The sequence below is a fragment of a genome, unplaced genomic scaffold, assembly GCF_019419815.1.
Source record: "Pyrus x bretschneideri cultivar Hongxiangsu unplaced genomic scaffold, Pyrus_bretschneideri_v1 Contig143, whole genome shotgun sequence".
Classification (NCBI taxonomy): domain Eukaryota; kingdom Viridiplantae; phylum Streptophyta; class Magnoliopsida; order Rosales; family Rosaceae; genus Pyrus; species Pyrus x bretschneideri.
In genome coordinates, this window is record NW_025999439.1 from 55,953 (window position 1) to 82,989 (window position 27,037).

The 27,037-nt window shown below is 35.6% G+C and overlaps 3 protein-coding genes across 5 annotated transcripts; 2 read left to right on the forward strand and 1 right to left on the reverse strand.

The window, feature by feature from the left end:
• The first annotated feature begins 479 nt into the window (after nt 1–479).
• Nucleotides 480–4,039, forward strand: LOC125475373 (uncharacterized protein At2g39795, mitochondrial-like). Of its 2 annotated transcripts, XM_048580087.1 has the most exons (3): nt 521–863; nt 1,475–1,806; nt 2,112–4,039. In XM_048580087.1, exons 1-3 carry the CDS (start codon nt 777–779, stop codon nt 2,278–2,280), a joined length of 588 nt encoding a protein of 195 aa, XP_048436044.1. In that variant the 5' UTR covers nt 521–776; the 3' UTR covers nt 2,281–4,039. The 2 variants fall into 2 exon arrangements, 1 of the variants encoding a protein (XP_048436044.1); XR_007256755.1 differs by lacking the exon at nt 2,112–4,039 and having other exon boundaries at nt 480–863; nt 1,503–1,638.
• Nucleotides 4,040–7,872: 3,833 nt separating this feature from the next.
• On the reverse strand, nt 7,873–9,366 carry LOC125475376 (zinc finger protein 1-like). Its single transcript, XM_048580094.1, has one exon. It carries the CDS (start codon nt 9,284–9,286, stop codon nt 8,366–8,368), a length of 921 nt encoding a protein of 306 aa, XP_048436051.1. The 5' UTR covers nt 9,287–9,366; the 3' UTR covers nt 7,873–8,365.
• Nucleotides 9,367–22,373: 13,007 nt separating this feature from the next.
• LOC125475374 (60S ribosomal protein L7-1-like) lies at nt 22,374–25,326 on the forward strand. 2 transcript variants are annotated; one of them, XM_048580088.1, is made up of 6 exons: nt 22,374–22,539; nt 22,796–22,990; nt 23,584–23,681; nt 23,770–23,907; nt 24,751–24,853; nt 24,967–25,326. In XM_048580088.1, exons 2-6 carry the CDS (start codon nt 22,805–22,807, stop codon nt 25,180–25,182), a joined length of 741 nt encoding a protein of 246 aa, XP_048436045.1. In that variant the 5' UTR covers nt 22,374–22,539; nt 22,796–22,804; the 3' UTR covers nt 25,183–25,326. The 2 variants fall into 2 exon arrangements, with proteins under 2 accessions (XP_048436045.1, XP_048436046.1); XM_048580089.1 differs by lacking the exon at nt 23,770–23,907.
• Nucleotides 25,327–27,037: the final 1,711 nt, after the last annotated feature.

Below are 27,037 nucleotides of genomic sequence, written 5' to 3' on the forward strand. Positions count from 1 at the left end.
AAATTTGGAACGGATTGTCACAGTTTCTGTTTGATTTATTCAATTTAACAATTAGAAATAAAAAATAGAAAAGAGCTAGACTTTTTATGATTAAGGTGAAGTTCCCTCAAATACTTCGTAGCCTATCACAGAACTTTTTACTTATGATAAGAACCTTTAATATTATAATCACTCTATAAAAATCATATATGCAAAAAATCAACTAAAACTAAGATTAATCAGTTTTATTAAGTAGATAGACGGTTTATAATGCTTTTACAAATCTCTTCATATTTTTTTATATAATTCGATGATTAAACGATCTAAATTTTAATTGATTTTTTGTAGGAATGATTTTTACTTAATAATTTATAATATGAACAATTTTAATTACAAATACAAAATTCTATACATAAGCTAGGAAATATCTTAAGAAGGAGTTTCTCCTCAATCCTTAAGGAGTCAATTCTTCCTCTAAAATATCACCGCTGTCTAGAACATGACAATAATTGGGCTGGACTTTTACAAAACGGCCGTACCGAAGACAGTAAGCCCTAAAACTGGTTGAAATGAGGACCTACCTTAAACCCTAAAAACCTCTGAAACTGCAAACTATTCCAAACTCTCCTTTCATGGCGCGCCCAATCCGATCCCTGCGAAAATCCTTTCCTTTTTCTTCATCTTCCAAAATTCTAATTCAGTAAACACCCACTTTGCATTTGGCACATGAAAAACAAGTCTCTCTCATAAGCCCTTCGCTCCAACCACCGCAATGCCGACGAACTTACATCTCCGAAATGCGCAAATCGGCCTTCGAAGGCAACATTCTCAGACTCCTCCGCAATGAAATCCAGTACAAGCTCGATCACTCTCCTGCCACTCAGGTACCTACCTGTGAAAGGAATGTCTTTAGGATTTGTTCGGTTGCTGAGAAACCGAGGCAAAAGAAAAAATTTTGGAATTGTGTATGGGTCTTAGGGTTTGTTTCGAGAATTGGGTTGTTGGGAAATTTAGTTTATGTGGTGTGTGATGGGGGAGTTTTATCAACCTGACAAATTCAAAAGCATTCATATGTTTTGGGGCAAAAATGGTTACTTGTTAAGAAAATGGCACAATCCAAAAACACAAATGAAATGTATTCCAAAGTCTGTTAACTTTTCCTTTCGAATAGGTTTCCGGATACTGAAAGTTGCATGGGGGAGTCAATTCAATTGGTGTCTGGTAAAATCTAATAAAATATAATGACAAGTTTTCGTTAATTGTGAATTGCAATCCTCAACGTGAGATCATAGATTGTATTCAAGATGTTGTTATTTCTTCCTGAGATAATAGATAATGGGGTTAAGAGGCCGAATATAAATATCCTTCCCTCCAAGGACCGTACGTAGATTCGACAATCACAAGTTTATGGTCAGTGCTTAGTTTTTGGAATTAGGAATTTAAGTTCTCTTAAATAATCTCTAGAAAAAAATTCCTGATTCCTTCTGCTTTTCAGCAAGTTACAAAATTCAAGTTGTTTACAGTTGACAACCAGCCTGGTGAGCAATGGATAAGCTTGAAGAGAAACTTTGGAGAGAAAGAGGACATTAAGATTGAAGCCACCATGTTTGATGGATCTGTTACTGCTCCAAATTCCAAAGGTGTTGCTGGCCTTGGAAAAGATGTGCAGCTTCACATTACAATTTGTGTTAATATCTTCAAGAAGGAAGGCGGCAATGTGTTGGAGATCATGTGTTCAGCTTGGCCAGATAGTATAGAGATCAACAAGCTTTCCATCCGAAAACCTGAGAAGGTGCCAGCTCAGCCTTATGTGGGTCCTGAGTTCAAGTATGACATTCTATTTAATCTCCTATTTATATATTACTATCTGAGGAACATTAGTAACATAAAAAACTGTTAGAGGTTGAGACAAATTCTTGGATTCATCTAAATTTTGTGGAACTCTTTTGTGTCTTGTCCCTTTTCTCCCATCTTTTGTTTTTGTTTGTGGTTGTCGTTCTTTTTCCTTTTGTATATTTTTTTCTATATTTATAGAGTATAGAGTCTGAAAGCTGACTTATACTTGGGTTTCAAAATATTTTCTTCTGCTTGCTAAATATTACTTTTTATTTGTTTTTGTGGTTCGTTTACAGGGAACTTGATGATGAGTTGCAAGACTCACTTTATGAATTCTTGGAAGCGAGGAGTATGAACAATGATTTTGCTATTTTCTTGCACGAATACATGAAGAACAAAGATAAAACTGAGTTCATTAGATGGATGAGAACCGTGAAATCATTTATTGAAAAGAAAGTAGAGTGATTGATTGTGCAACATTTTGAATGACCTTAATTTATCAATCCTATTTGCGTTGAGTAATGAAATTTCAACCTGGTTGCAATATTGGCTTTGCACATGATATTAGGTCATCCAAAAAAGTAGAAGAGCCTTCTAGTGGTGGTATATGCCAGCTGTTTAGGTTCTAAAATTTGTTAAAACTGTCTTTCCTCAATTAATTCCAAGATCCATGCCTTAACATCTAAAGCTCTACTTGTCAGTCTCTGTTGTGAGGTTCTTCACCATGGTTTCTGAGTCCTACCATGTTTTAGGTAGATCTACTTAGGTTCAGTAAAACATAAAGTCATAAAGTTGGGATCAAGCTATTTTTATAACTTTGGGGAGGTTATTACTTAATAGAGGTGTAGTTAAAAAATATTATTTATTGACTTATTTGTTCTTAATGAATGTTGTGTTTACTAAATAGGATTCTTGAGGATGACTATGGATACCAAAGTTTCGAAGCTGTAAACATGATTGAGAAGTTAGAAACATTTTAGCTTCAACAAGAAGGTTCCATCTTGACGAAATATTACGTACCCGCAAGCTCAAAGACGTGATATCAACTAAAAAAACTTAAAAAGCACTGTCCCAAACAACTTTAGAGAAATATTTTAGTTCTATCTTAAACTTTTATTTGTGATATTACATATAATTTGTACTCATTGACAGTTATTATTATGTGGACGTGTGTTTTCTTAAGTTGGGACCTAGAAAAGTTATAACTTATTACAATGTGGAGTTTATTCCTATACGTAACTAGTCCCAAGCTAGGACTAGAATTTTTTTTATGAGTTTAAGGAGGTTATTTCTTTATAGAATATTACTTTAGGGAGGTTATACTGTAGTAGATTTTCGTTATGTGACCTTCCAGCAATTTTCGAATCCCTTGGAAGATTTGTGATATTTCGATAGTTTCTGTCAGCTAGACAGCTGCTTGCAGCATTGTGACACTACTTGCTGCTGATTATGCATTGAAACTAACAGGATAAAGTATACACATACCATATGGCTAAGAATTATGCTGGTTCTTTGATGATGAGATTTCTGGAGCAAAAGAACCATCTTTATTAGTTAGAATTTAGTAGCAAAAAGTGTATTGTGCTCGTACCATGACAGATTTTGCTATTTCTTTGATTGAAATATAATTTCTTTAAATTAAGCGGAAAGTTTGCATTTACTCTCATGTTACTTTCTGTCTGGTTTTGTCATTATATTCATCCACTCGATCACTTAACACATTACATGACTTTTGCTCTAGCTTCTTTCTTACTAGCTTTTGCCATCTTTTCTTTTCTTAGACACTAATTTCATGTTGCAAATGTGCTTCTGCTACATGTAAAAACAATTATTCAATTTTGTTGTAGCTCCATAAAATTTGAACATTCAGTTTGAGATAAGATACGATCTTGGAAAGTGGAAACGAGCTGTTGCACGTCGCAGTCATATTCAAGAATATTGGTGGCGTGTAGATGGATTATGCTCCTGGATCATGCTGCTTGCTGATGTTGTGGCCAGAATTCCATTCTCACAGAACGTCTGCATCCACTCTTTCCAGTCATCTCAACAAGTATCAATGTAACGTCTGCGTCATTTCCCTTCTCTTTTTAGTCTTAACCATATATTCTTCTTTTCTGCATAATTGATATCGGAACTGAAGTTCATAGAGTAATGTTTGTTTTTAGATTCAAAGTATGAACTGAATTGCAATCAAGTTGAAATTATGGATGTCTTCGTACGTTAATATCTCGAACTTGTGGTCCTGGCTTTATGAAAGATGCTCTATAGTAGTAAGTACTCTTAGTGAACTTCACAGTCCACTACAATATGCTTCACCATTGCTAGACAGACATACCAATGGTGTGCATTGGTCAAACTCTGGATAAGATGAAAGTCCTATCCTCTTTAGTTTTGAGCAACATCAGTTCAAAATCTGATGTCATGTTATTTTGGGTATCTTTTCTGGTCTACATCATACTTTCTCACCTCTAACTCCTGAATTAGCTTGAACTATAATTCGTTCCATTGGATTCGTTCCATCTTCCGAATAGTAGTCTTATGTTCTTAACCAGAATGAAGATGCTACTGATTACGACACTTCAAGGCACGAGCACCGTAGGAAATGAGGATTGTAGTGCCGTGGTCCACTAGAGTGTCGTACTAGTCTCTTAAATTTCGATGTCCCTTGCTAGTTTCGTCTGTCGATTTGTTGATCTTAATTTCAAACATCATTTTGAAGTTTGATTTTCAGAGACTGGTTATTCAACTTTTAGTTGTTTGAAGTGGTTTTTGTGTAGAAACTCTGTCATTTGGAAGATTGTAAACATTGTTGAGAAAAACAATCGATTCAAAAACTAAATTGTGGAGACAAATGGTTCATATGATTATCTCTTTTTAAGTTTACCATGTAGACTTTGAAATCATAGGTAATTACAGGCCTAGGCTTAGCCAAGCTGGTTAGAGGAATGTGCTCATCCTACTGCACTTGAGTTCGAATTTCCCACCCTGTAGTTCAGACTAATTTAATGTAGAATATCGCTTTTATAAAAAATAATTGAAATCAGAGGTAATTATATTTTCAAATTTGCACCAACTTTTGCTTGACCTTGTGATGGTGATTCTACAACAGAGTATTTACTTTTCATGGTTCTGTACAGCCTGCATAGCAGCAGTTTAATCCTAATGGAGAAAGATTTAATTTACAAATTTTATGGTTGAGGATCCTCTCAGGATCCTCTTTGTGGGAATCACCATACATCGTAGGGTCAGCTTTTGCTAGATACTCTGTGTGTTTAATTTTAAATAAAAAAATTTAAAATAATTTCTAGCTGTATGATGTACGATGAACAAATAAAATGTGAGAAACCTTAAGATTTTCACAAAAAGAATTCCGATGAGATGCAAATCCAAATTTGATTTGTTGGAGAATTATTTTGTACACAAATTGTAGTGAGAGCACAATTTTCAATAATTTCAAGAAAGCGATAGAAAGAGAAATATGCGCATATATGATTCTTAAACTGAGATCGATGATGGTTTTGTATTATCCCTCTCTCTTTTCATTGAATAGGACAAACTTGACTTATACCCCTACTAATCAAGTTTTAAACCAATAATATTCAAATCTTATAACGACAAGTAATCTCTTCCTTAATTATGATAAGATCCTAATGGAGAAAGACTTATTTTTTGGTTTAATTTTTTCACCTAACCTCAGCAACATGAAAGCTCCACATTCACATGCATTCTCTTTTTCCAACTTTGTTCTTGTTAAGTGTTTCTTAATTTGGAGGCAAAATGAAAGCTTTTCAATATTTTAATGCCCAAATGATTGAAGAATGAGGCATTTTAACACAACTATATGGACACCCCAACTGATTTGCAGCAAATGGCAGAAACCCAAACTTATGCTTTCATTTGTATCCCATGATGACCAAAACACCCTTTTTCGTTTTGTACACACTTCTGTTTAATCTTATTCGTGAATTCTGTTTGAAATATTTAATCTGATGACAAGAAATAAAAAAGATCGTATCGGAGAAAAAAAAGTATGTGTTGTGATTGATTCGTTTTGTGCATTCTCCTTCCACCTTCTTCCTTCACCGTTCACATCATTTATGTCGTAGGATGATCAAATATGTTGATTATGTAGGTAAAATCTGTCGAGAATCAATTATTGCAGAAGTTCATCCACACTAAATTTGTCTTATTTTACAATTGATTTGGTTGATTTCTCATATAGACATGATCTTTAATGGATTTACCTGAAAGATAGATAGTTTTGAACATTAAACTGCAATATGTGGTGAGAGCATAATGAGAGAAGAGACCTAGCATAGCCAACTTTACATTTCATTTTCGAAAGCTATGTGACATCTTGTCTTCCTATCAAAACCCTTTGTTAATCAGAGATTTCAATGACAGTTAACTGTCACAGTGAACAAATTTCAATTACTATTACATGTTAATTCTAGGATAATCATGGTGTATTATGACTAATATGATATAGTAAACATCAAATAGATCTGGACCCACAAATTAGAAGGGGCCTAATTATGGAAGAGAAATTGTAGCTAAGAAATCAAGGCAATCAACATTTACCGACAATATATATATATATATATATATATATATTTTTTTTTTTTTTTTTCTTTTTTTAACAAATGATAGTATTTACATTAACAAGGTAGGGGAGTAGACTAAACCTTACAATGGTTTGTTATAATAATGTGGTTCAACTTTATCTTTGGTGATAATCGAATCTAAGACATTTCACTATTATACCGTAATACTAAGTAGAAGATTTTTCAAACATTTAATATTGAGGAAAAAAAAATTGATGGGGGTAGGAAGGGTAGCTATTAGATGGGGTGATTAATCATTATTGTGTGTCTTTCACATGGCTTGTTACACTACACCTAACCCTTTGATCCCAATAGCAATGGCAATAGAGATTGTCTATTACTTCAACTGCAGGTGGGTCAAAGTCCATGTCATTTAAACCATCATGTCAAATTAATAGTAGAGGAAATGACAATCATAAGATTGCAAAATGTTGCACGTTTTGTGGACCTTACGGACAATAGTTTAAGATAGACATATGACATAACATCAAAAAATCAAATACTAATACATATGACATAACATCAAAAAAAATCAAATACTAAGTATACTTTTTATAACAAAAGATAGAGCTAGTGTGTTAAATAGTTAGTTGTTAAGAGAGAAAAAACTAACCCGCACCATAATACATAAGCATAGTTACTTTCTTATCATTGCGTTAAAGCGACATCTTCAAGTATTAAATAGATTTGAGAGTAGATAAGTTCATTAGAGTACACTCACGTACTCAAGTTTTGTTGCATTATAGTTTATATTGCATTAGAATATAGCTCTAGTGCTTAGGAGTATTTGTCTAACATACTACTTTTGTGTTCTATTGTTTCTTACTAGATGCCAACAGTAGAGAAGAAAATATAAAAAAAGTACTAGCTACAGTATATTCCTTTACTTAATTCATTATTTAACGATTAAATACAAAAAAAAAAAAAAATGCATGTGCCGCCGCAAAGTTCCAAATGTTCTATAACCACAGAATTTTTGGAGCATTAATTTGCACTCACTCCCTTTTCAATTCCTGCATTTAGCACTTCTCTTTAAACAGATGTAAAATTTATGCAAACGCTTGTTTAATTTTATTTTATTTTTTACGAACGATAGTGTTAGTGGATTAAATAGTGCATAGGCATGATTTTTACTACTGCAATAAAATATTATTTACAAGTATTAAGTAGATTGATTAGAGGAGGACACTTGTGTACTCAAGTTTCGTTATATATATTATAGTTTATATAATATTAGAATGTAGCTCTAATGATTATAAGTATTTGTCTAACATGCTAGTTTTGTGTTCTATTTTTTCTTCACAGGTGCCAATATTAGAGAAGAAAACATCAAAAAAAAAAAAAAAAAAACAAAAAAAAATCATATACCCGTACCGAAGTCCCAAATTTTTTTTTTTTTGTATAACAATAGGAATTTTAGGAGCATTAATTTGCAGTTAATCCTTTTCAAGTCCTGCATTTAGCACTTCTCTTTAAAACTAAAAGAGAAAACTGAACGAGTAAAATTCCTTAACGGATAAAATGAAGTACTGAGAACCCAATTAAAAGAAAAGCAATTTTCTGGCGTTAAATGGGGAAATTAAATTCCCAAATTAAGTAGCAAGGTTAGTCTTTGAGTTATTGGTACACATCACCATTCTAACTCAAATTTCCAGGTTCTCTAGTTGCATTCAGTCTTTATTTTGTGGAAGAAAGTCGTGACGATCTTGAATTAAAGAAAAAAAAAAAAACAAAAACATATGGAATTGGGATATTCAAAGCCAAGAATTTCAGAACTTCTCTGAAAATGTCAACTATACCTAAAAGAAATGTGTACGAAAGTTGCAACATATACATGAAACTCAAAGGGCGAGGAAGCCTGAAACTGATCAGTTAAAAGGGATGGCTTTAAATTTAAAAAAGAAATTTAAAAATAAAGAAGAGAAAATGATAAATTGAGAAAGTGTTTAGAGCTTTAGGGACAAGTCAAGCTTCTGCAACTCATCTTGTTTAGCATTAAAATGGCCAGCAGCACTATTACTCCACCACAACCCTCCAATTCCTTCCGCCGCCGGACAAAACTTCCGACCATTAGTACTATAGGAAAACCTTCCAACGCCACCACTCGATGGTGAGGAGGAGGAACTTACGCCGCCCTGCACATGAAAAACATTGTTGGGTGGAACAAGCCGCCCGATCGCATGTTGATGATCAATAGGCCGTCTAAACCACCCATAGTTACCATTATTATTCCCACCAAAGGTGTTTGATTGGTAACAAGGCTTGTGAATTGTGGAATGCACTTGAATACCAAGTGACCTATTATTGAAGGAGCCATGCAAAGGGAGAGAAGCCATGCTGGAGAATCTGTGTGAAGAGAGTAAACTTGGAAGCCTCATCAAGGCATCTTCTGCTGCTGCAGTACAATTACTCTTGTTCCCTTTTTTGGCAAGTGTTCTTTCTCTCTTATGAGCATTTTGGTGCCCTCCGAGCGCTTGTGAACTGTAAAATTTTCTCTGGCAATAATTGCAGGAGAAAACCCTTGGCTCGAAATCAGTAGTAGCAGTAGTAGTAGTAGCACCTATGGGATTGGAAGTCTCTGATGAAGAGTTTCCTGATGTGTTGTTTGAATCAAAACAGTTGATGAGGTTGAGTTCCGGCTTCGACCCATGATCAGATTCCTTGTTTGAGAGGCTTAGATCCAATGCAAGATTACGGATTTGATCTTGAGGGTGTCCTTGGTGATGATCTTGTACAGATGGTTGCTTTTCTGCACTTGGGGTTTCCATATTTGAGCCTTTGAGTAGGTTTGGTGGTAGTGGTGCCTCTGAGGGTGGGAAAATGGTTGAGTTTTCAGAGAGGGATGGATCAGATGCATGGGGCTTCATGAGGAAAAGATGTGAGAATTTTCTCCTTCGGGGGTGATGGGATTTGAGGAGTCTAATATTATGGAGAAGAAATGTTTTGATATGATAGTAATAAATGCGGTGTCCTACTCCTATGTATAGAAGGATAGACCACTGTTTTACAGTTAAAAGGTCTCAATATAGCAAGACTTAAGGAATAAGAAAGTACTATTGAGAGAGAGAGGGTCGTATAAAGTACTGTGATTGAAACTAATGAGAAACATCCATGTAGCTCTTTTTTCTTGCATGTAACCCCCTCTAATAAATGTTTCCATTAACTTTTTGTTTGTCTAATTTCCACTCTTGTCTCATTAACATTTCTTTTTTTTAGGGGTTTAACCTTTTCTAGGTATACACTATGCACTCATGGATATAACTTATGGTAGACTAGGGATCCAACAAGTAATCTTTTTTAGTTTCCTGAATTATGCAAGAGTAGATTCGATGATTTATTAGTTCTATAAAATTTAATGTACATTAAAAATGAAAATGAACTGATTCACTGTTTATAAGCACAATTTAGTTCCAATTTTTCCCCGCTTATTTTCTTTTATTGTATTTCTGTCACAAACGAAAATGGCCCTTGGAATCACACTCACATGTCACTACGGATCCGCCTCTTCGTTCCTGCTCCATTTCCATTCCAACATAAAAGCTCCTTCTTACCAGTAAAATGCAATTGATATATGTGGTTGCAAAAATCTGCCACCCTCTGCCTTGGCGAATTTGTACTTGCAAAACAAACAAATACCTTTGACCAAAGACCAAACCCACATGCGCCCACAAGGGAGGGGGTTTGGCCAATGGATCTCTGATGCCTAAGTCAGTTTTTTTTAATAGAGAGAGAGCTTAAGGCTTGATTATGTAGCTAAAGCTTACTAGAAATTGGTGGAGTATGTGGTATTTATAGAGCTAGGGCTGCCACATGTGTAGGGTTTGCCTTAGCATGTATCGACGTCCGATTGGCCAAGGTGAGTCATCCATTGGGCGGATGAGAAAGAATTATTGTGAAGACATTATTTTATAAATAATATCTTAGGACTATCTAGTAATATCCTTGATTGGATATGATTGTGATTCCTTTCTTGATGGAGTTGACCTTCATTAGGAAGCATAAAGATAAGATTTATTGATTAATCATATCGTTAATACCTTTGACTTTCCTCCTTGTCATGGGCATGAGCACTTGATGAGGTTGTAGTCAGCTGCTTAGGCCTTCAAGGATGTTGAAATGCGCGTGGATTAAATGTGGGACTCACCAATTTAATAAGGGCATTCTCATCTTTCGCTGGTAATAGTTCATGTGTCGACTCCAGGATTTTTCAGATTATTTTTGCTCCACAAGTGCCCCCACACATGCTATGTTGCCCATAGGAAAGGGCAGGAGGTGTAAAACTCCCAATTTGAGTGGTTAAGCCATAAAGTTGTTTCTTGATTTGCCTTAGATTTTGAGCTTTGACTTGAAGTTAAAGTCAGGAAAGGGAAACCAATTGCTTGTAGAACTTATTTAACTCTACCTTAAGTGGAGAACTAAATAAATTTAAAGAACAATTATACTCCCAACAAGACAGAGAGAAAACTAGAGGAAATTGTTCCCTATCCCTTAGTCTTCTTCTTTGTTTGCCCTCGAATAGTTGATCATCATTGTTTTCTCCTTCGTGCCGCACCAAGGGTAAGAAAAAATAAACAAAATTTCTCTTTCTTCTTCTTCTTTTTTTTATTTTTTTATTTCTTGCGGCTGAACTAGAGCTGCGGTGCTGCTAACGTGGCTCGGTACGAAGCCAAGGAGGTGGATGGTGTGGCTGGAGCTACGGTATCTAAAGGAGGTTGACTCAGCTAGAGCCAAGGTGCTGATGGTGCGAGCTAGGGCTCAGCGAATGGCTAGTGTTGCCCAAATGTTGGAGGGAGAGCGTTGTGTTGGGCCTCGATGTGCTGAGCTTGCCCAACATAACTTTTTTTTTTTTGAACAAACGATATTATCTACTCTAAGGGGAAGAGGTGGGCTAAGCTTCACAATGGGCTACCAACAAGGTTTTAAAAAATGCTAGGCGCTAGTCGAGCGGTGGGTTGGGGCTTAGCGGTTAGGTCAACGGTTAGGTGGACTAGGTGGATAAGTAAATCTATTGTATTTCGTATAAATAAGTGTCTGCTTATACTTGAAATATATATAATTTCATCATAAACTGCAAAATAGAATGACATATATATTATGAAGTATTGAACCATAATGAAAGCATGGGGAGCAAGAATATACTGTGTGTTTATTAGTATGCAACAAGTGTAGTATCCCACATCGCCCGTGAGGGCGTGGTCTTTGGGCCTTATATATCCATTGCCAGCATGTACCTTTCAGTGAGGCCTTTTGGAGCTGCGGCTTGCAAAGACAAAACCGTGAGGTAGCCCTCTGCTGCGACCTAGTCCAGAGGGGGAATTCCAAAGAGGACAATATCACTGCGAGGGAGGGCTGGGATGTGACAATTTGGTATCAGAGCCAGACTCACGGTTGTGGTGTGCCGACGAGGACGTCGGGCTCCCTAAGGGGGGTGGATTGTAGTATCCCACATCGCCCGTGAGGGCGTGGTCTTTGGGCCTTATATATCTATTGCCAGCATGTACCTTTCAGTGAGGCCTTTTGGAGTTGCGGCTTGCAAAGACAAAACCGTGAGGTAGCTGTTGGAAATGTGCCCTAAAACCAATCATATGATGATACTTTACGGACATTTCAAACTAATGTAGTTTAAATGTAAAGGGCAAAGATTATTGTTTGAGCCATCTCATATAAATGTTATATGCTTAAACGATAAGTCCAAGGAATATGTGATTGGAAGAATGCGATCTAAAGAAGTTAGATTCATGAGACCATTCTTTCGTTGACACATCCTAAACGTTCCTGATCATAGGATTGTCAATTGGGCATTGACAGTCCGTTAAGATCAGTACGTGCTATGTTGTCTCTCAGGGAGAGTGACTAGTCTCGAGTCATTGGTGTGTGTGACATCAAGAAAAGTACGTAGGTGCTCAATAGAGAATAAGTTCACTGAACACGATCAACGAAGAGTTCTCATATTCATGTCACATGAGAACTCATGGTTGGGATAATGCAAATTAGTCTTTTGACCTGAGGCATCACAGTTGTCTTGTGGTTAGGTCCTTAATCTTTGATTATGTCAAAGTCACTCTATCAGGGTGTCCACGGCATCGTCGGGGTTAAGCCACTTAGCCATGGAGGCAAGTGAATGCGCAACAAGGGATCTCTAACCTTCAAACTGTTTGAGGGAGAATACTCTATGATATGATTTAGAATCTCTGGCCAGAGTATGAATGAGATGTTGGAATGCGTTCCAGATCACATTCAAGGTAATCATATAAGTACAAGATTCACATTGGGTAGTAGACATGAATAAACTATCAAACCAAACAATGTGGTCAAGAGTATTGTATTAGAGAAAGACCGTATTGCATTTGTAATCCTAAAACTGAATAGGTTCTCCACCTCTTCTGATTAGCTTGGGTAACCATGACATGTTGCTAGGCGTCAACCATGGTTTGTGGAAGCCCTAAAAGTGTATTATCACTAACGGGAGAATTGAAAGTAAGTTTCAATTCACAATCGATTTGAAAGAGTTTGAATCGCCCACTGCCTCGCTAAAAGGAACCTAATGGATCGTACACCGTGTAAGGTAGAGATTGAAGATTCAACGGAGATGAGTAAGAATAATTAATGGTTTAATTATTTATGGCAAGGATTAATTAATATGATTATTAATCAAACGAATAAGTTCGTTAAAAGACCTCGGGATAGTTTTGGACCTTAAGGCCCAATGGGCTTCGAACGTCAAGTCCATTGACTTAAGTTGTATGACAACTTAATGAATAATGATTCACAAAGGCCCAAATAGCCCAATAAATCCCTAAGGCCGGCCAAGTTAGAGAAAGAGTGGGTTTTGACTTATTTACAAGTTTGCCACTCAAATGAATTAAGGTATAAGTGTGACTTAATAGCCAAAATTCATTAGGGGTTGTTTTTGGGGAAATTGGAGAAACACAAACTCTCCTTTCTCTCTAGAAATGGCCGGCCACCTTGAGGATAACATCTAGCAATCTTACTTCCTCAAGGTCACTCATTTCTTCTTCAATCTTACCTTGGTGTGGAGACTTAGAGGTTCTCAATTTTGGGAACTTGGAGAAACCTTTTCATCCATCCAAATCCATGGATCTAAGATGCAAGGAATGAAGGCCCTCTCTTTGGGTGATTAGCCTTTGCTTATGCAAAGAGGAATCTACAAAGGTATTGATTTCTCAACTCACTTTGTTTTGAGTTGAGTCTTGGTTCACCTATCTACTAGGCTTTGAATTTCATGGGTAAATGTTTTGTTTTAAGTGCATACAAGCATGATTCCGCCTTTAATTGTTAATTGCATGCTATTGATGTTGCTTAAATGAATATGTTTTTCACAAATCTTCCTTCAAGTGGTATCAAGAGCCTAAGTCTAGTAGTTGGTGAATCCTTTTGGGTTTTGTAGTTCATAGTTTGTGATTTGAATGTTGTAATTGTTACAAGCTTTATTCTTGCTTCTTTGAATGTAAATTTTTTTAGAAAATTTGCCATCTCAAATGTTGTAGATGTAGTTCATATGAGCATGAAATTGGAGCTAAAATTTGGTGCCATGTTTTTGGGGAAATTCGGCCAAATCCAAAGGGTGGAATTTTGGGTTCTTGTTTGACTTGTTAAAAGTGTTTTAAAGTGACTTTTGGAACCCCTATGTACCCTAGTATGGTTGTATGTTATTTCCCTTAAGTTTGAGTGGTTTTGGTATGTTTTTGGGTGAAGAATGTTCATGGAGCTCTTATGGGTTTTCATGAATGTTCTTCATTGTTCTTGATATGTTCTTGCCAAGAACAAAAGGTTTGGTGTTTTGATTCAAAGTTTTGATTTATTTCATAAAGTTTTTGTTTTGAAATATTTCTTATGTTTAAATATATTAGATATTTATTTTGAAAAATTAAAGAAATTTTAGTGGGTTTGGTGTGTAATGATTTATTCCATTACACACACCCCACTTACAAAACTTTGAAATTTTTTTTTAAAACTTTGCTTCAATGGCCGGCCACCCTACTCAATTAGGGTCCTTGTGGGGCTTTCATGTAATTATATAAAGTTTTGATACTTTTGTGTATTTGCATTTTGACCCAAAAGTTTACGTTTTTACGTAAAGGTCCAAAATCACTAAAAGGACAAATTGTTTTGCTCCTTTAATGAAGTTTTTTTTTTGTGGAAATTTTGGGTTCTAGTTGTAATTACATGAAGTAGTGGACTTTTGTGTTTTTACAAAGTGACCCCAAAAGTTTAAGTTTTTGCAAAATAGCCCAAAAGTTGAGGTTAATTGCACTATGGCCCAAACAAGTTGAGGTCATAGCATTTTGGCCCAAATTAGGTAGAGAACAAAATTGTTTTGTCTCTTTAAATGAGAATTGGATTTTCATTTCATTTAGCTCCATTTAAATCAATTCTATGGATATAAAAACCAAATGAAAATGTTGCATTCAAGTTTAATTAGTTAAAGCGTTAATTAATTAAAGAAAGGGTGATTATGAACCTTAGCCTACGATAATTGAGTTATATGAAAGGCCGTTTCAAATTTGTTTGAACCATGGGAATGTGTAGATTAAATTTTGGTTGTAATTTGATATGATCAATTGTTGTAAAAGAGCATAAGCTCTTCTTTACTTTAAAGTAATTTGATTTGATCAATTGTTGTAAAAGAGCATAAGCTCTTATTTACTTTGAAGTACTCCTTTCTTGTTTTATTCGATATGCATGAAATTGGAGTAGTTGGGTCCAACGCCCTAAGACAACACGCCTTAATGTGATTAAACGCGTAACTAAAATCAATCTCCATCCCTAGACCGAGATTCAACACTAGGCTCGTGTTGAATCGAATCAAAGGTTCATAGTCATCCTAAGGCCCTAAGGCAACTATATAGTCCATCAATGAATGCAAACCTTATGTTAGTAGTATCATATACTCTTGCTTTAAAAACCGTTTTAAAAGCTTAGTGGGAGTATTATAAACAACTAAATCAATCAAATGGACCAATAGTTGTAATAGGACCAAAATGTTTTAATTGGATTAAAATGTATGTTTATATGTGATGAGACCTAAAACCCTCAACAAATCAATATTAAGTTGATAAGCGAGAGATGCTTTGAATATCTCTTCGTGGCCTTCCACCGTGGTAGGCTCCAATCGTTTGTGACTTGTACACCGGCTTCACCCTATAATGGGGTAGTACAAAGTGCATGCTTACATTCAGGAGGAGTCTATACGCATATGATGAGGTGAGTGTAGACAACGAGTATGACCAACATGATATAATTCTGAGGTTGTGCTTGAACCTCTACATAAACTAAGCATGGTGGGAATAACTTAACTAAGTGCAATGGTGCCAACATGATATAATTCTGAGGCATTCATTCTCTAGAGGCCAAACTAGATGGGTAATTACAAGAGTTGTAAATGAGTAAAGCGTTATTCTCTCATCATTATTTTTGCTAACCAACATCGTATAATCATGAGGTGGGCTTGGTAATGGTGAGCCTTCCATACCCTACTAAGAGTTTCCTCCAAAACTCTCGAATTCCGATGAGGGATATGGAATTTGCCAAAAATAGTGGGTGGTGCTATTTGATTTAAAAACCCGAATCAAATGGCTTAAAATCAATCAATTTATATTCGTTATGTATTTGTTTACCAATATATTTGCAAACGCTATCCAAAACTTGACAAAGAAAAATCGAACGCTTTAATTTCCGGACTTAGTTCTACAATCCCATAGATTGTCTTTAATGGCTTGTAGATGTAACTAAGTAGTCCCATCCTCACAATCTTCCTATTGATAATGTATCATTGGAAGAATATGTTAGATAAGTCTAACATGAGAAGGACAACACTTTTAATGTCATAATTCTTCAAATACAAATTGTTGTATGAAGAAATAAGAGTTGCTTTGAACAACCCTTAATCAACACAAACTTTAGTGCTTGTCTCTTTGTTACACGAACAAGGAACTTGAGAAGTAAGCGCAAGGGCATGGACACTTTATGTGCCATGATTCTTCACTTACAAATTGTTGTATGAAGAAATGAGAGTTGCCTTGAACAACTCTTGAGAGTTTGTTGTTATGTTTAGAACATAATGGTTGGTTGACAAAAATAGTCCATTTATATGGACTTACGATGATTTTGAATCGTTGAGTGTTGAAGTGTTAAACCACTTAACGAGACGGAAACTAGGCAAGGACTTCACCTTTGTGTCCCTATCCTAATGGTTCACTAAGTTTATTGTAAACTATATAGTGAACAATAACCGCACGCTCTCCAAATCGTTTGATGTGTATAACACATTTGAAATGAGTTTCAAGAGAGATAGTGGGAGATTAGGGACCATGACTATTGTAATCAAAAGGGAAGTCAAATGAAGAAGGAAAAATAACTCTAAGGGAACAAACTTTCTTTATGAAAAGATGGACATTGGAAGGGGTATTTGCAAGAAATGTCTTGCAAGTGTCAAGAACACACCTTTTGAAGGTGTTGTAAAACGTTCTTGAAAAGTTCATAACAGTTGGTTCTTCTACTTGAATGCATGATTCTGTATTAGTAACTATGTTTTACAATTGTTGTAAAAGTGTGCTAATAAGAAGTAGAAGATATATGAGAGAAGAGAAAGTACTTCACATTCCAAAAGTGAATCGAATATAGATCTCTGTGAAAGCGGATTGTACTTACTTCCTCATATGAACTACCAAAGAAATTGGAAAAACCAAAGATTGTCTTTATGTCCCAATTTTAAAGGAACATAATTCCGTCACAGTTGTAGAGATGGATGAATGTTTTGTTTGACAAAACATAGTTCTTTATTAATGAATGATTAGATTATGGTAATCTAATTAATTGTCTCTGTAGTAGAGATGATATGGTAATGTTAACTGTTTAAGAATATAACGATGCTTAAAACCCAAAAGGTTGAAAGGTAGTGACTAATCCCAACTGAGTTGTGATACCTCTAAAACATAAGTTACGAGTTGGTCATAGATGGATGCTTTGGATCGTTAGATCCGGATCCAATACCTTCTTGTTAAAATTGCATAGAGGCGAAATGTTCGAATCTTTATTCTTTTTGGAAAGAAGAAAGAATCACAAAGTTGTTGAGGTTGATTCACTTAGATATTAGTGGCACTTGTCCACAACATAATACTACTCATGTTGTATGACATTCACCGAAGATCACTCTCGGTTGGACTATAGTTTATTTTGAATAAACACAAGTCCGAATACTTTGCAAAAGGTTTCAAAGAATTCAAGAAATGTAAGTAGATGAGTAAGACGTCTAAAGTATTTACCTCCTTAGATTTGATCCAAGGAAAAAGTAACACTTTAGATTAATTTCCTTGAAAAATATCAAGGAAAGTAGCATCATAAGATAATGAATTTCTCCATTAGGAGAAGAATGAACATAAATAAGATTTAGTTCGTTGGACATTATCAATTACCCATATATATATATGTGATATATACTTCTGAGACATGTTAGTTGTAGAGATCCATCCATCATGGATCTTAGCAAGCTAGTGGGAGCTATAAGCGTCTTATGAGAAAAGATCAATTGTTTGATTTCTCATAAAGATGTAAATGAATCTTTTGTTTACTAGGTTTACAAAAGATTAGTGGGAGTTGATCATATTCCTAAATTAGAATATATATATACATGATATATATTAATTTTGAAAATGAAAGGAATTCTTCATCGTTAAAGTTATGACTTTAAACATTCTATAATGATAGAATGTATATGGGAGACATAGTCTACATACATGGGATGGAATCTATAATGATAGATTTCAAGATATAATTGGATTATATCAATCCCTAAAATAGACAAGAGATGCTAGGAAGTTTCTCATATGATGATAAACTTCAATTAGAATGACAATTCTAGTGAGACTAGGAAGTTGTTCTTCTCAAAGGGAATGTACCCTTTGACTCCCAAAGAAATAATGTGTAAATAGAATCCTTTATGCATACGCAGAAAGGTGATTTATGTATTTCATATTGTATGAAAACATTGATATAAGTCGTACCTAGAACGGTACAAGATGATATCAGTGCAAGCCCACGATCAGAACCATGGCAAATGTCAAGTGAATCCTTAGGTATTTAAGAAATACTAAGGATGGATTCCTCAAGAATGAGGAAGAATTAGAGTAACGTAATGGAAGCGTAAATGTATTAGATTATGAATCTAATCCATCATAGAATATCTCTTCATTATGAATGAAGTGATAATGAGATATCTCTTTATTATGACTAAAGAGATATTTGGGTGGAAACGTTAAAAGTAAATGACTTTAATGTGTTCCATCATGTATGCAAAATATATTGCCATATAGAAGCTTACAACATTGTTGTTTGGATGGGAAAGTTCATTCATGAACTCTTCATTCGGTTCCAACCAGAAAGTGTATGACACTAATGGGGCGATAGCTCAAGCCAGGGAATCAAGGTCTCATCAATGTCCGAACTCAAATGAGAGACTGAACCACATGATTGAGAATCATGTATAATGGTGACGTCGTTTTTCTCAAGGTTGCTTCTATGGATAACATATAGATATCCATTGTTTAGGCCTACTACTCAGCCATTTATGAAATGAATTACAGAAGAGGTATCATCAATGATGACTAAGCTGATTGGCTCTAGTGCAAGTGGGAGATTGTTCGAAATGTGCCCTAAAACCAATCATATGATGATACTTTACGGACATTTCAAACTAATGTAGTTTAAATGTAAAGGGCAAAGATTATTGTTTGATCCGTCTCATATAAATGTTATATGCTTAAACGATAAGTCCAAGGAATATGTGATTGGAAGAATGCGATCTAAAGAAGTTAGATTCATGAGACCATTCTTTCGTTGACACATCCTAAACGTTCCTGATCATAGGATTGTCAATTGGGCATTGACAGTCCGTTAAGATCAGTACGTGCTATGTCTTCTCTCAGGGAGAGTGACTACTCTCGAGTCATTGGTCTGTGTGACATCAAGACAAGTACGTAGGTGCTCAATAGAGAATGAGTTCACTGAACACGATCAACGAAGAGTTCTCATATTCATGTCACATGAGAACTCATGGTTGGGATAATGCAAATTAGTCTTTTGACCTGAGGCATCACAGTTGTCTTGTGGTTAGGTCCTTAATCTTTGATTATGTCAAAGTCACTCTATCAGGGTGTCCACGGCATCGTCGGGGTTAAGCCACTTAGCCATGGAGGCAAGTGAATGCGCAACAAGGGATCTCTAACCTTCAAACTGTTTGAGGGAGAATACTCTATGATATGATTTAGAATCTCTGGCCAGAGTATGAATGAGATGTTGGAATGCGTTCCAGATCACATTCAAGGTAATCATATAAGTACAAGATTCACATTGGATAGTAGACATGAATAAACTATCAAACCAAACAATGTGGTCAAGAGTATTGTATTAGAGAAAGACCGTATTGCATTTGTAATCCTAAAACTGAATAGGTTCTCCACCTCTTCTGATTAGCTTGGGTAACCATGACATGCTGCTAAGCGTCAACCATGGTTTGTGGAAGCCCTAAAAGTGTATTATCACTAACGGGAGAATTGAAAGTAAGTTTCAATTCACAATCGATTTGAAAGAGTTTGAATCGCCCACTGCCTCGCTAAAAGGAACCTAATGGATCGTACACCGTGTAAGGTAGAGATTGAAGATTCAACGGAGATGAGTAAGAATAATTAAATGGTTTAATTATTTATGGCAAGGATTAATTAATATGATTATTAATCAAACGAATAAGTTCGTTAAAAGACCTCGGGATAGTTTTGGACCTTAAGGCCCAATGGGCTTCGAACGTCAAGTCCATTGACTTAAGTTGTATGACAACTTAATGAATAATGATTCACAAAAGCCCAAATAGCCCAATAAATCCCTAAGGCCGGCCATGTTAGAGAAAGAGTGGGTTTTGACTTATTTACAAGTTTGCCACTCAAATGAATTAAGGTATAAGTGTGACTTAATAGCCAAAATTCATTAGGGGTTGTTTTTGGGGAAATTGGAGAAACACAAACTCTCCTTTCTCTCTAGAAATGGCCGGCCACCTTGAGGATAACATCTAGCAATCTTACTTCCTCAAGGTCACTCATTTCTTCTTCAATCTTACCTTGGTGTGGAGACTTAGAGGTTCTCAATTTTGGGAACTTGGAGAAACCTTTTCATCCATCCAAATCCATGGATCTAAGATGCAAGGAATGAAGGCCCTCTCTTTGGGTGATTAGCCTTTGCTTATGCAAAGAGGAATCTACAAAGGTATTGATTTCTCAACTCACTTTGTTTTGAGTTGAGTCTTGGTTCACCTATCTACTAGGCTTTGAATTTCATGGGTAAATGTTTTGTTTTAAGTGCATACAAGCATGATTCCGCCTTTAATTGTTAATTGCATGCTATTGATGTTGCTTAAATGAACATGTTTTTCACAAATCTTCCTTCAGTAGCCCTCTGCTGCGACCTAGTCCAGAGGGGGAATGCCAAAGCGGACAATATCACTGCGAGGGAGGCTGGGATGTGACAATTGTAGTATCCCACATCGCCCGTGAGGGCGTGGTCTTTGGGCCTTATATATCCATTGCCAGCATGTACCTTTCAGTGAGGCCTTTTGGAGCTGCGGCTTGCACAGACAAAACCGTGAGGTAGCCCTCTGCTGCGACCTAGTCCAGAGGGGGAATGCCAAAGCGGACAATATCACTACGAGGGAGGGCTGGGATGTGACAATTTGGTATCAGAGCCAGACTCACGGTCGTGGTGTGCCGACGAGGACGTCGGGCTCCCTAAGGGGGGTGGATTGTAGTATCCCACATCGCCCGTGAGGGCGTGGTCTTTGGGCCTTATATATCCATTGCCAGCATGTACCTTTCAGTGAGGCCTTTTGGAGCTGCGGCTTGCAAAGACAAAACCGTGAGGTAGCCCTCTGCTGCGACCTAGTCCAGAGGGGGAATGTCAAAGCGGACAATATCACTGCGAGGGAGGGCTGGGATGTGACACTGAGGAAAATCTAGCCCAGATATTTATTTTCTTCCCGAGGCTTATTTTAGCCCATGGTTGAAGATGGTTTGGGGGGCTTTTAAAGCTTATAATTTAAGCTTTATCCCATGAATTGGAGACAGTCTTAGTGTAAAATATATCGTTGTACTCAAAATATGATGTATAGTTGACAACTTATTGGGTATAACATAATATATCGTTGTACTATCTCCCGGTACTGTTCACTTTTTATTTTTGGTAATTTTTTCTGAAAATTCAAGTTATGTAAATTATCCTAATTTATTTTTATGAATATTTTAATCTAAAAATATTTAAATTCAGATAAGTAATTAAAAATCATACAAATACATAGGTATTTATAAAGTTTTAAGTTAAATTTGATTTAAATAATTTTCTTAAATTATTTTAGACGTTAGATTTAATTTTGGGTCGTTAATTTTTTATTTTTTACTAGTAAATTTGATCTCATTTGATCATAGCCGTTAATTATAAGTGAAAAAACGTTTAAAATATGACATTTTGGTGAGTTTAGAATAATTTAAGCTAGACTTAAATCCTGAGGAGAATCTAGCCCATATATTTATTTTCTCCCCGAGGCTTATTTTAGCCATGGTTGGAGATGGTTTGGGGGCTTTTAAAGCTTATAATTTAAGCTTTATTCCATGAATTGGAGATAGTCTTAGTGTAAAATATATCGTTGTACTAGAAATATGACGTATAGTTGACAACTTATTGGGTATAACATAATATATCGTTGTATTATCTCCCGGTACTGTTCACTTTAACGAAAAACCATAATTTTCTTCTAAAATGTCAATTATGATACTATTCACTTTATCTTATATTTTATCATTTTGGTAAAATTCAAAATTTTCAAATCATTTTAATTAGTTTTTTTTTTTTTTTTTTTTTTTATTTTTTTATCTTGCTGGGTATACAATACTATTGTGGATTTTTGCCCTAAACCCCTTCCAAAGCCCATTCGCGCCGCTTAGTCCTCCTCTTTCACTCTCCTTCCGCCATTTTTTCTCTGCTGCTTCCGCTCTTCCGCTCTTCCGCCCTTCAACTCTTATTGCTATACCCAGCCGCCAAATCCCAGACGCCTTCAAACGAGGTAACTCGCTCTCCCTCTCCCTGTCCAAATTTTTCATGATTTTTATGATAATTTTCCTTTTTTTGTCAAATAATCAAGAAAAACATAGTGATTTGACCTTTTTTTCCCCCCAATTTCTTGTTTACGTTTCCTGTTTGTTTTTAAATTCTGGGTTTCTGTTTGTCTCCCGATAAAGTTTAGGAAACCAAGATAAAGTTAATATTTTGATTGAGTTTCTGAGTTTTTTTTTTTTTTTTTTTGGTTTGTGTGGTTGAAGGATCGACTGATGACGGAAGAGACGGCGCAGCAGTTGACGTATATACCGGAGGTTATATTGAAGAGAAGGAAAACCAATGAGGAGTTGGCTTTGAGGAGGAAAGAGCAATTGGAGCAGAGGAAGTTTAAGTCTCAGCAAAATAAGCAAGAATATATTAAGAAACCTGAGGCTTTCATCAAAGAATATCGCTACAGGGTAAACCTTTTGCTCTTTTTGTAATTTATTTGTCAGCGATGTTTTGTACTGCTGAGTTTCATGCTTTTTCTTGTTGTATTGTGTAATGAAACTCAATTATCAAGTTTCAATTGGGCGATGATTTATGTTGTTATGTATGAAAAAGTGGGCATTAGCTATGTTAATTGGAATTTGCCGAATGTTGTAAAGTGCCGCCTTTATGCTCAAGTGTTATAAAACCCTTAGCTGTGATATAAAGAAATTGTGAACGATGTATGTTTCCTAATTGTTTTGCTGTTGAAATTTGAGATACTTGAACAGAACGTTCTCTTGAGACGTGGGATTTGAGAATAACATGTTAAAAACTTACATGATAAAGACAGTTTTTTTATTTTAATTTGTAGTAGAAGTTGGAATGTATTATGCAAAAACTCAGAACTTAAGGTAGATGGCTCTTATGAGGTTGTTGAGCAGGATTTTCTTGCCAAGTATCAAGTATCCTTTAGCCTGGTGATGTTTCCACAGGCTTGTTTCTGCAACTTCATTTGTATATTCACCAGCCTGTCTACATTCTAATGCACTCAGTGATTGAAATTATCTGTTTCTTTAATTAGGAGATGGACCTTGTCCACATGAAACACCGGTTAAAGAGAAAAAGGCCAGCATTGGAGACAGCTAACTCACAGCTTCTTTTGGTCGTCCGCATACAAGGGTAGGTTTTCAGTTTAACCTGATAAGTTTTATTTTACTTATTATCTCTATCTTGAACTGTCTATTTCTAATTTCTCAATACTTTCCAGGAAAAATGACATGCACCCTGTTGTTAGGAAGGCCTTATATAGCCTAAAATTGAGGAAAATTTTCAATGCTGTCTTTGTGAAAGCAACTGACGCTATATTAGAAAAGTTGCAGAGGGTGCAGCCGTATGTTACCTATGGGTAGGGGTTGCGCATCCTTCTACTCTACTTTCCTGTCAAAATTAAAATATTTTAAGTGGATAAATGCATCACAACGCACGGGCGTTCTGTATAATTTCATATTTTGCATTTGTTAGTGAGCAATAGTTGATTTTCTATAATAAAATGAGTGGAAAAAATGCGATGTACAGTAGCAAAGTTGGAGCCTGTCATCAAAGCACAAAATAACTGTAAGTTTTTTACTTGGGTATCAGCGGAGGAGCTGTATTGGGGTTTCTTACTTCATAGAATGTTTTCATATTGTCTCTTTTATGGAACTGCTTAATCTTTTTAACCTTGATATTTCAATTGGTTGCGAGGTTTCTTCTCTGATAACCGGTCTAGGGACTTTTCATTGCATAGGGAAATTGGCGTACAATGTTTGTTTTCTATAATCACGATCAGTGGGATTTTGTGGCTATTAAAATTTAACAGACAATTATCAAGTTGAAATGTTTTTACTTTTTCATATTCATATGCACCAAATGCTTGAAATCATTTTGTACATAATTGTTAGGTTTTCATCTTTAATGTCTTGACAGTCTTGTGTCTCGGGATTTAAATTTTTCTTGTTTCAGTATGTGAACTACATTGTTGTGTTGTTAGACTGAACACATGTTCATGCAACAATATTTTGTACACATTATATTTGTTTTTGGTGCTTTGAGTCCGCGGCTATCTCAAGTTTAACTAAATCAATCTCTTGAATAATATGGATATCCATTTTATAGGATCTAGCAACCGATACGTTCTCCCTTGTATTGTTGCTTGTATATTACTGACCAATGGTTCATGTTCATGATGATATTTTTCTGGTTTCCGAAGGTATCCTAACCTTAAGAATGTGAGGGAGCTGATTTACAAGAAGGGCTTTGCAAAGATAGACAAGAAGAAAGTTCCTCTGACAGACAACAACCTTATTGAACAGGTAATCGGTAATGTCTTACTGAATTTTGAGCATAGTTAGTTTACTAGTCATCAGTTTCTTATTTCAATTTGTACATTTACAGTGTAAATCTTCACCCTTCTTTTATCTGACAGGCAATGGGGCAGTATGATGTTATATGCATAGAAGATGTAGTGCACGAAATTGCCACGATTGGCCCACATTTTAAGGAGGTTACCGGTTTTTTGTGGCCCATTGTGCTCAACAAGCCTGAAGCAGGATTAAAAGGTTCGAAAACAGTATACAAGGATGGCGGAGATGCTGGCGATCGCGGGGATAAGATCAATGAACTAATTAGCAAGATGAATTAACTTGTGACGAGGTCTTGCGATAAATGAATTTGGTTTAATGAGGATTGTGGTGGTCTTTATCTTTTCAAATATACTAAAACAGTGTTGTCTGGTGTCTTTGACGCTTAAGAGTGACTCAAAATCAAATTTTGGTTTGAACTAGAAGTTAACATGTCTCTACAGTTCTATACTTGAATGCTAAAACTAGAGCGGATTCAAGCTTAAATATGGCAGCTGTATTAAAAACAAAGTTGATAGTTGAAAAAACACATCAATTATATTCTTATATTATCAAATATAGCCAAATATTAATCTCTACTTTCAAAAATATTAGTTTTTATAAAAGCTTTCAAATATATTCAAAATATCACTTAAATAGAAGCAAATACCCTTAAGCTTTAAATTTAATAAATTAAAAACCAAAACATAATATATGCTGGACTTTTTTTTTTTTTTTTCATTTTTTCGTGTTTACATTTTCTCTTTGGTTTTGTAGTTTCTTCCTTCGATTGAGTATTTACGGAAGAATGAATATCAATCTTTGAAACGTTATTTATCTCAATTTTCCTTTGACTTATATGTGTTTTGTATTTAATTTTTCATACCTTTGCATTATTAAGGGTGTTGTCCGTTCAAATTGGCTAGAGTAATGTACTCTCTGATCCAAGGTCAAGTTTAGGTTTCGTTTCTGTAGTTTACTATAAGGCATTCTCCAATATGACCTCAAGTTTAGGTTTCGTTTTTGTAATTTAGAATAGAATATCATTTGTATAAAAATTTGTAGCATTCTAATGACATTTAACATTATACCAAACTCTAGTGCCCAAAAAAAAAAAAAAAAAAAAAAAAAAAGTCTACTGCCACCTAGCAATCTTAATTTCTAAATCTCTTGCATCTAAGTAGCATTCTAATGACAAGCTATTAATATAATTATGTTAAGGGCGTGTCCACTTACAAAGCATGGAAATTGGAATCATTTTGCTTCTAGAGTTCCTTACGTTTATTGTGGTAGTAAATTTTTGCAGTCTTCAGTCTTAACAAAATTGTTTTTGCAAAACAAAATAACACCCTTGATCAAGGCCAAAGCCATACGCGCACCCACAAGGTGAGTTGACACATCCCGACTCGGATTGTCCACTAGGACTCCGAATTAAGATGTGATGGCCGACATCTGGAAGGTGACGAAGTCATAAAGTGTGGTGATGTGGAATATGTGAATAAATTTAAACCTAAAAGTGCCTAAACACGAGACTGCGCTGTGAGTGGGAATGACCCCATTTCACACGTGACGTTAGAGCATAAATAAAGTATAGTAGAATGGATTGAAAATCATATCGTCGAAGGTAATCTTCAATACCAAGACTTGCCACGAATCCTCGTCGATACGAAAACTCTGCTACTAGAACCTGGAGGGATAAACAATAGAGTGAGTGGGCCTGAATATAAAGCTTTAATAAAGACCTTTTAAACGATATAACCCCTCGTTGTACTACTTGTATAGGTTCCAGGAAATCATACTACATATAAGTATGAAATCAAATGTAAATCAATAGTAAATCCAAGAATATTCCAAATCACTACATATCGGCAACAACAATATAAATCAAGTGCTCATCAATCTATGGTAAACCACGAGTCGGAGTTGCCTAACGCAACCTGTATGACTCATAAATAAATCCATGATAACACTTGAATCGGAGTTTCCTAATGCAACCTATACGACTCAAGGCAACCTGTACGACAGTGTCAGAGTTGCCTATCATTGCAGCTTGTACCACAATGTCGGAGTTGCACAAAACACTAATATAGTCATGCCCTAACTCAATCATTTCAAATAATACTATAAACTCACCTGAACTTACCTGTACGTCCCACG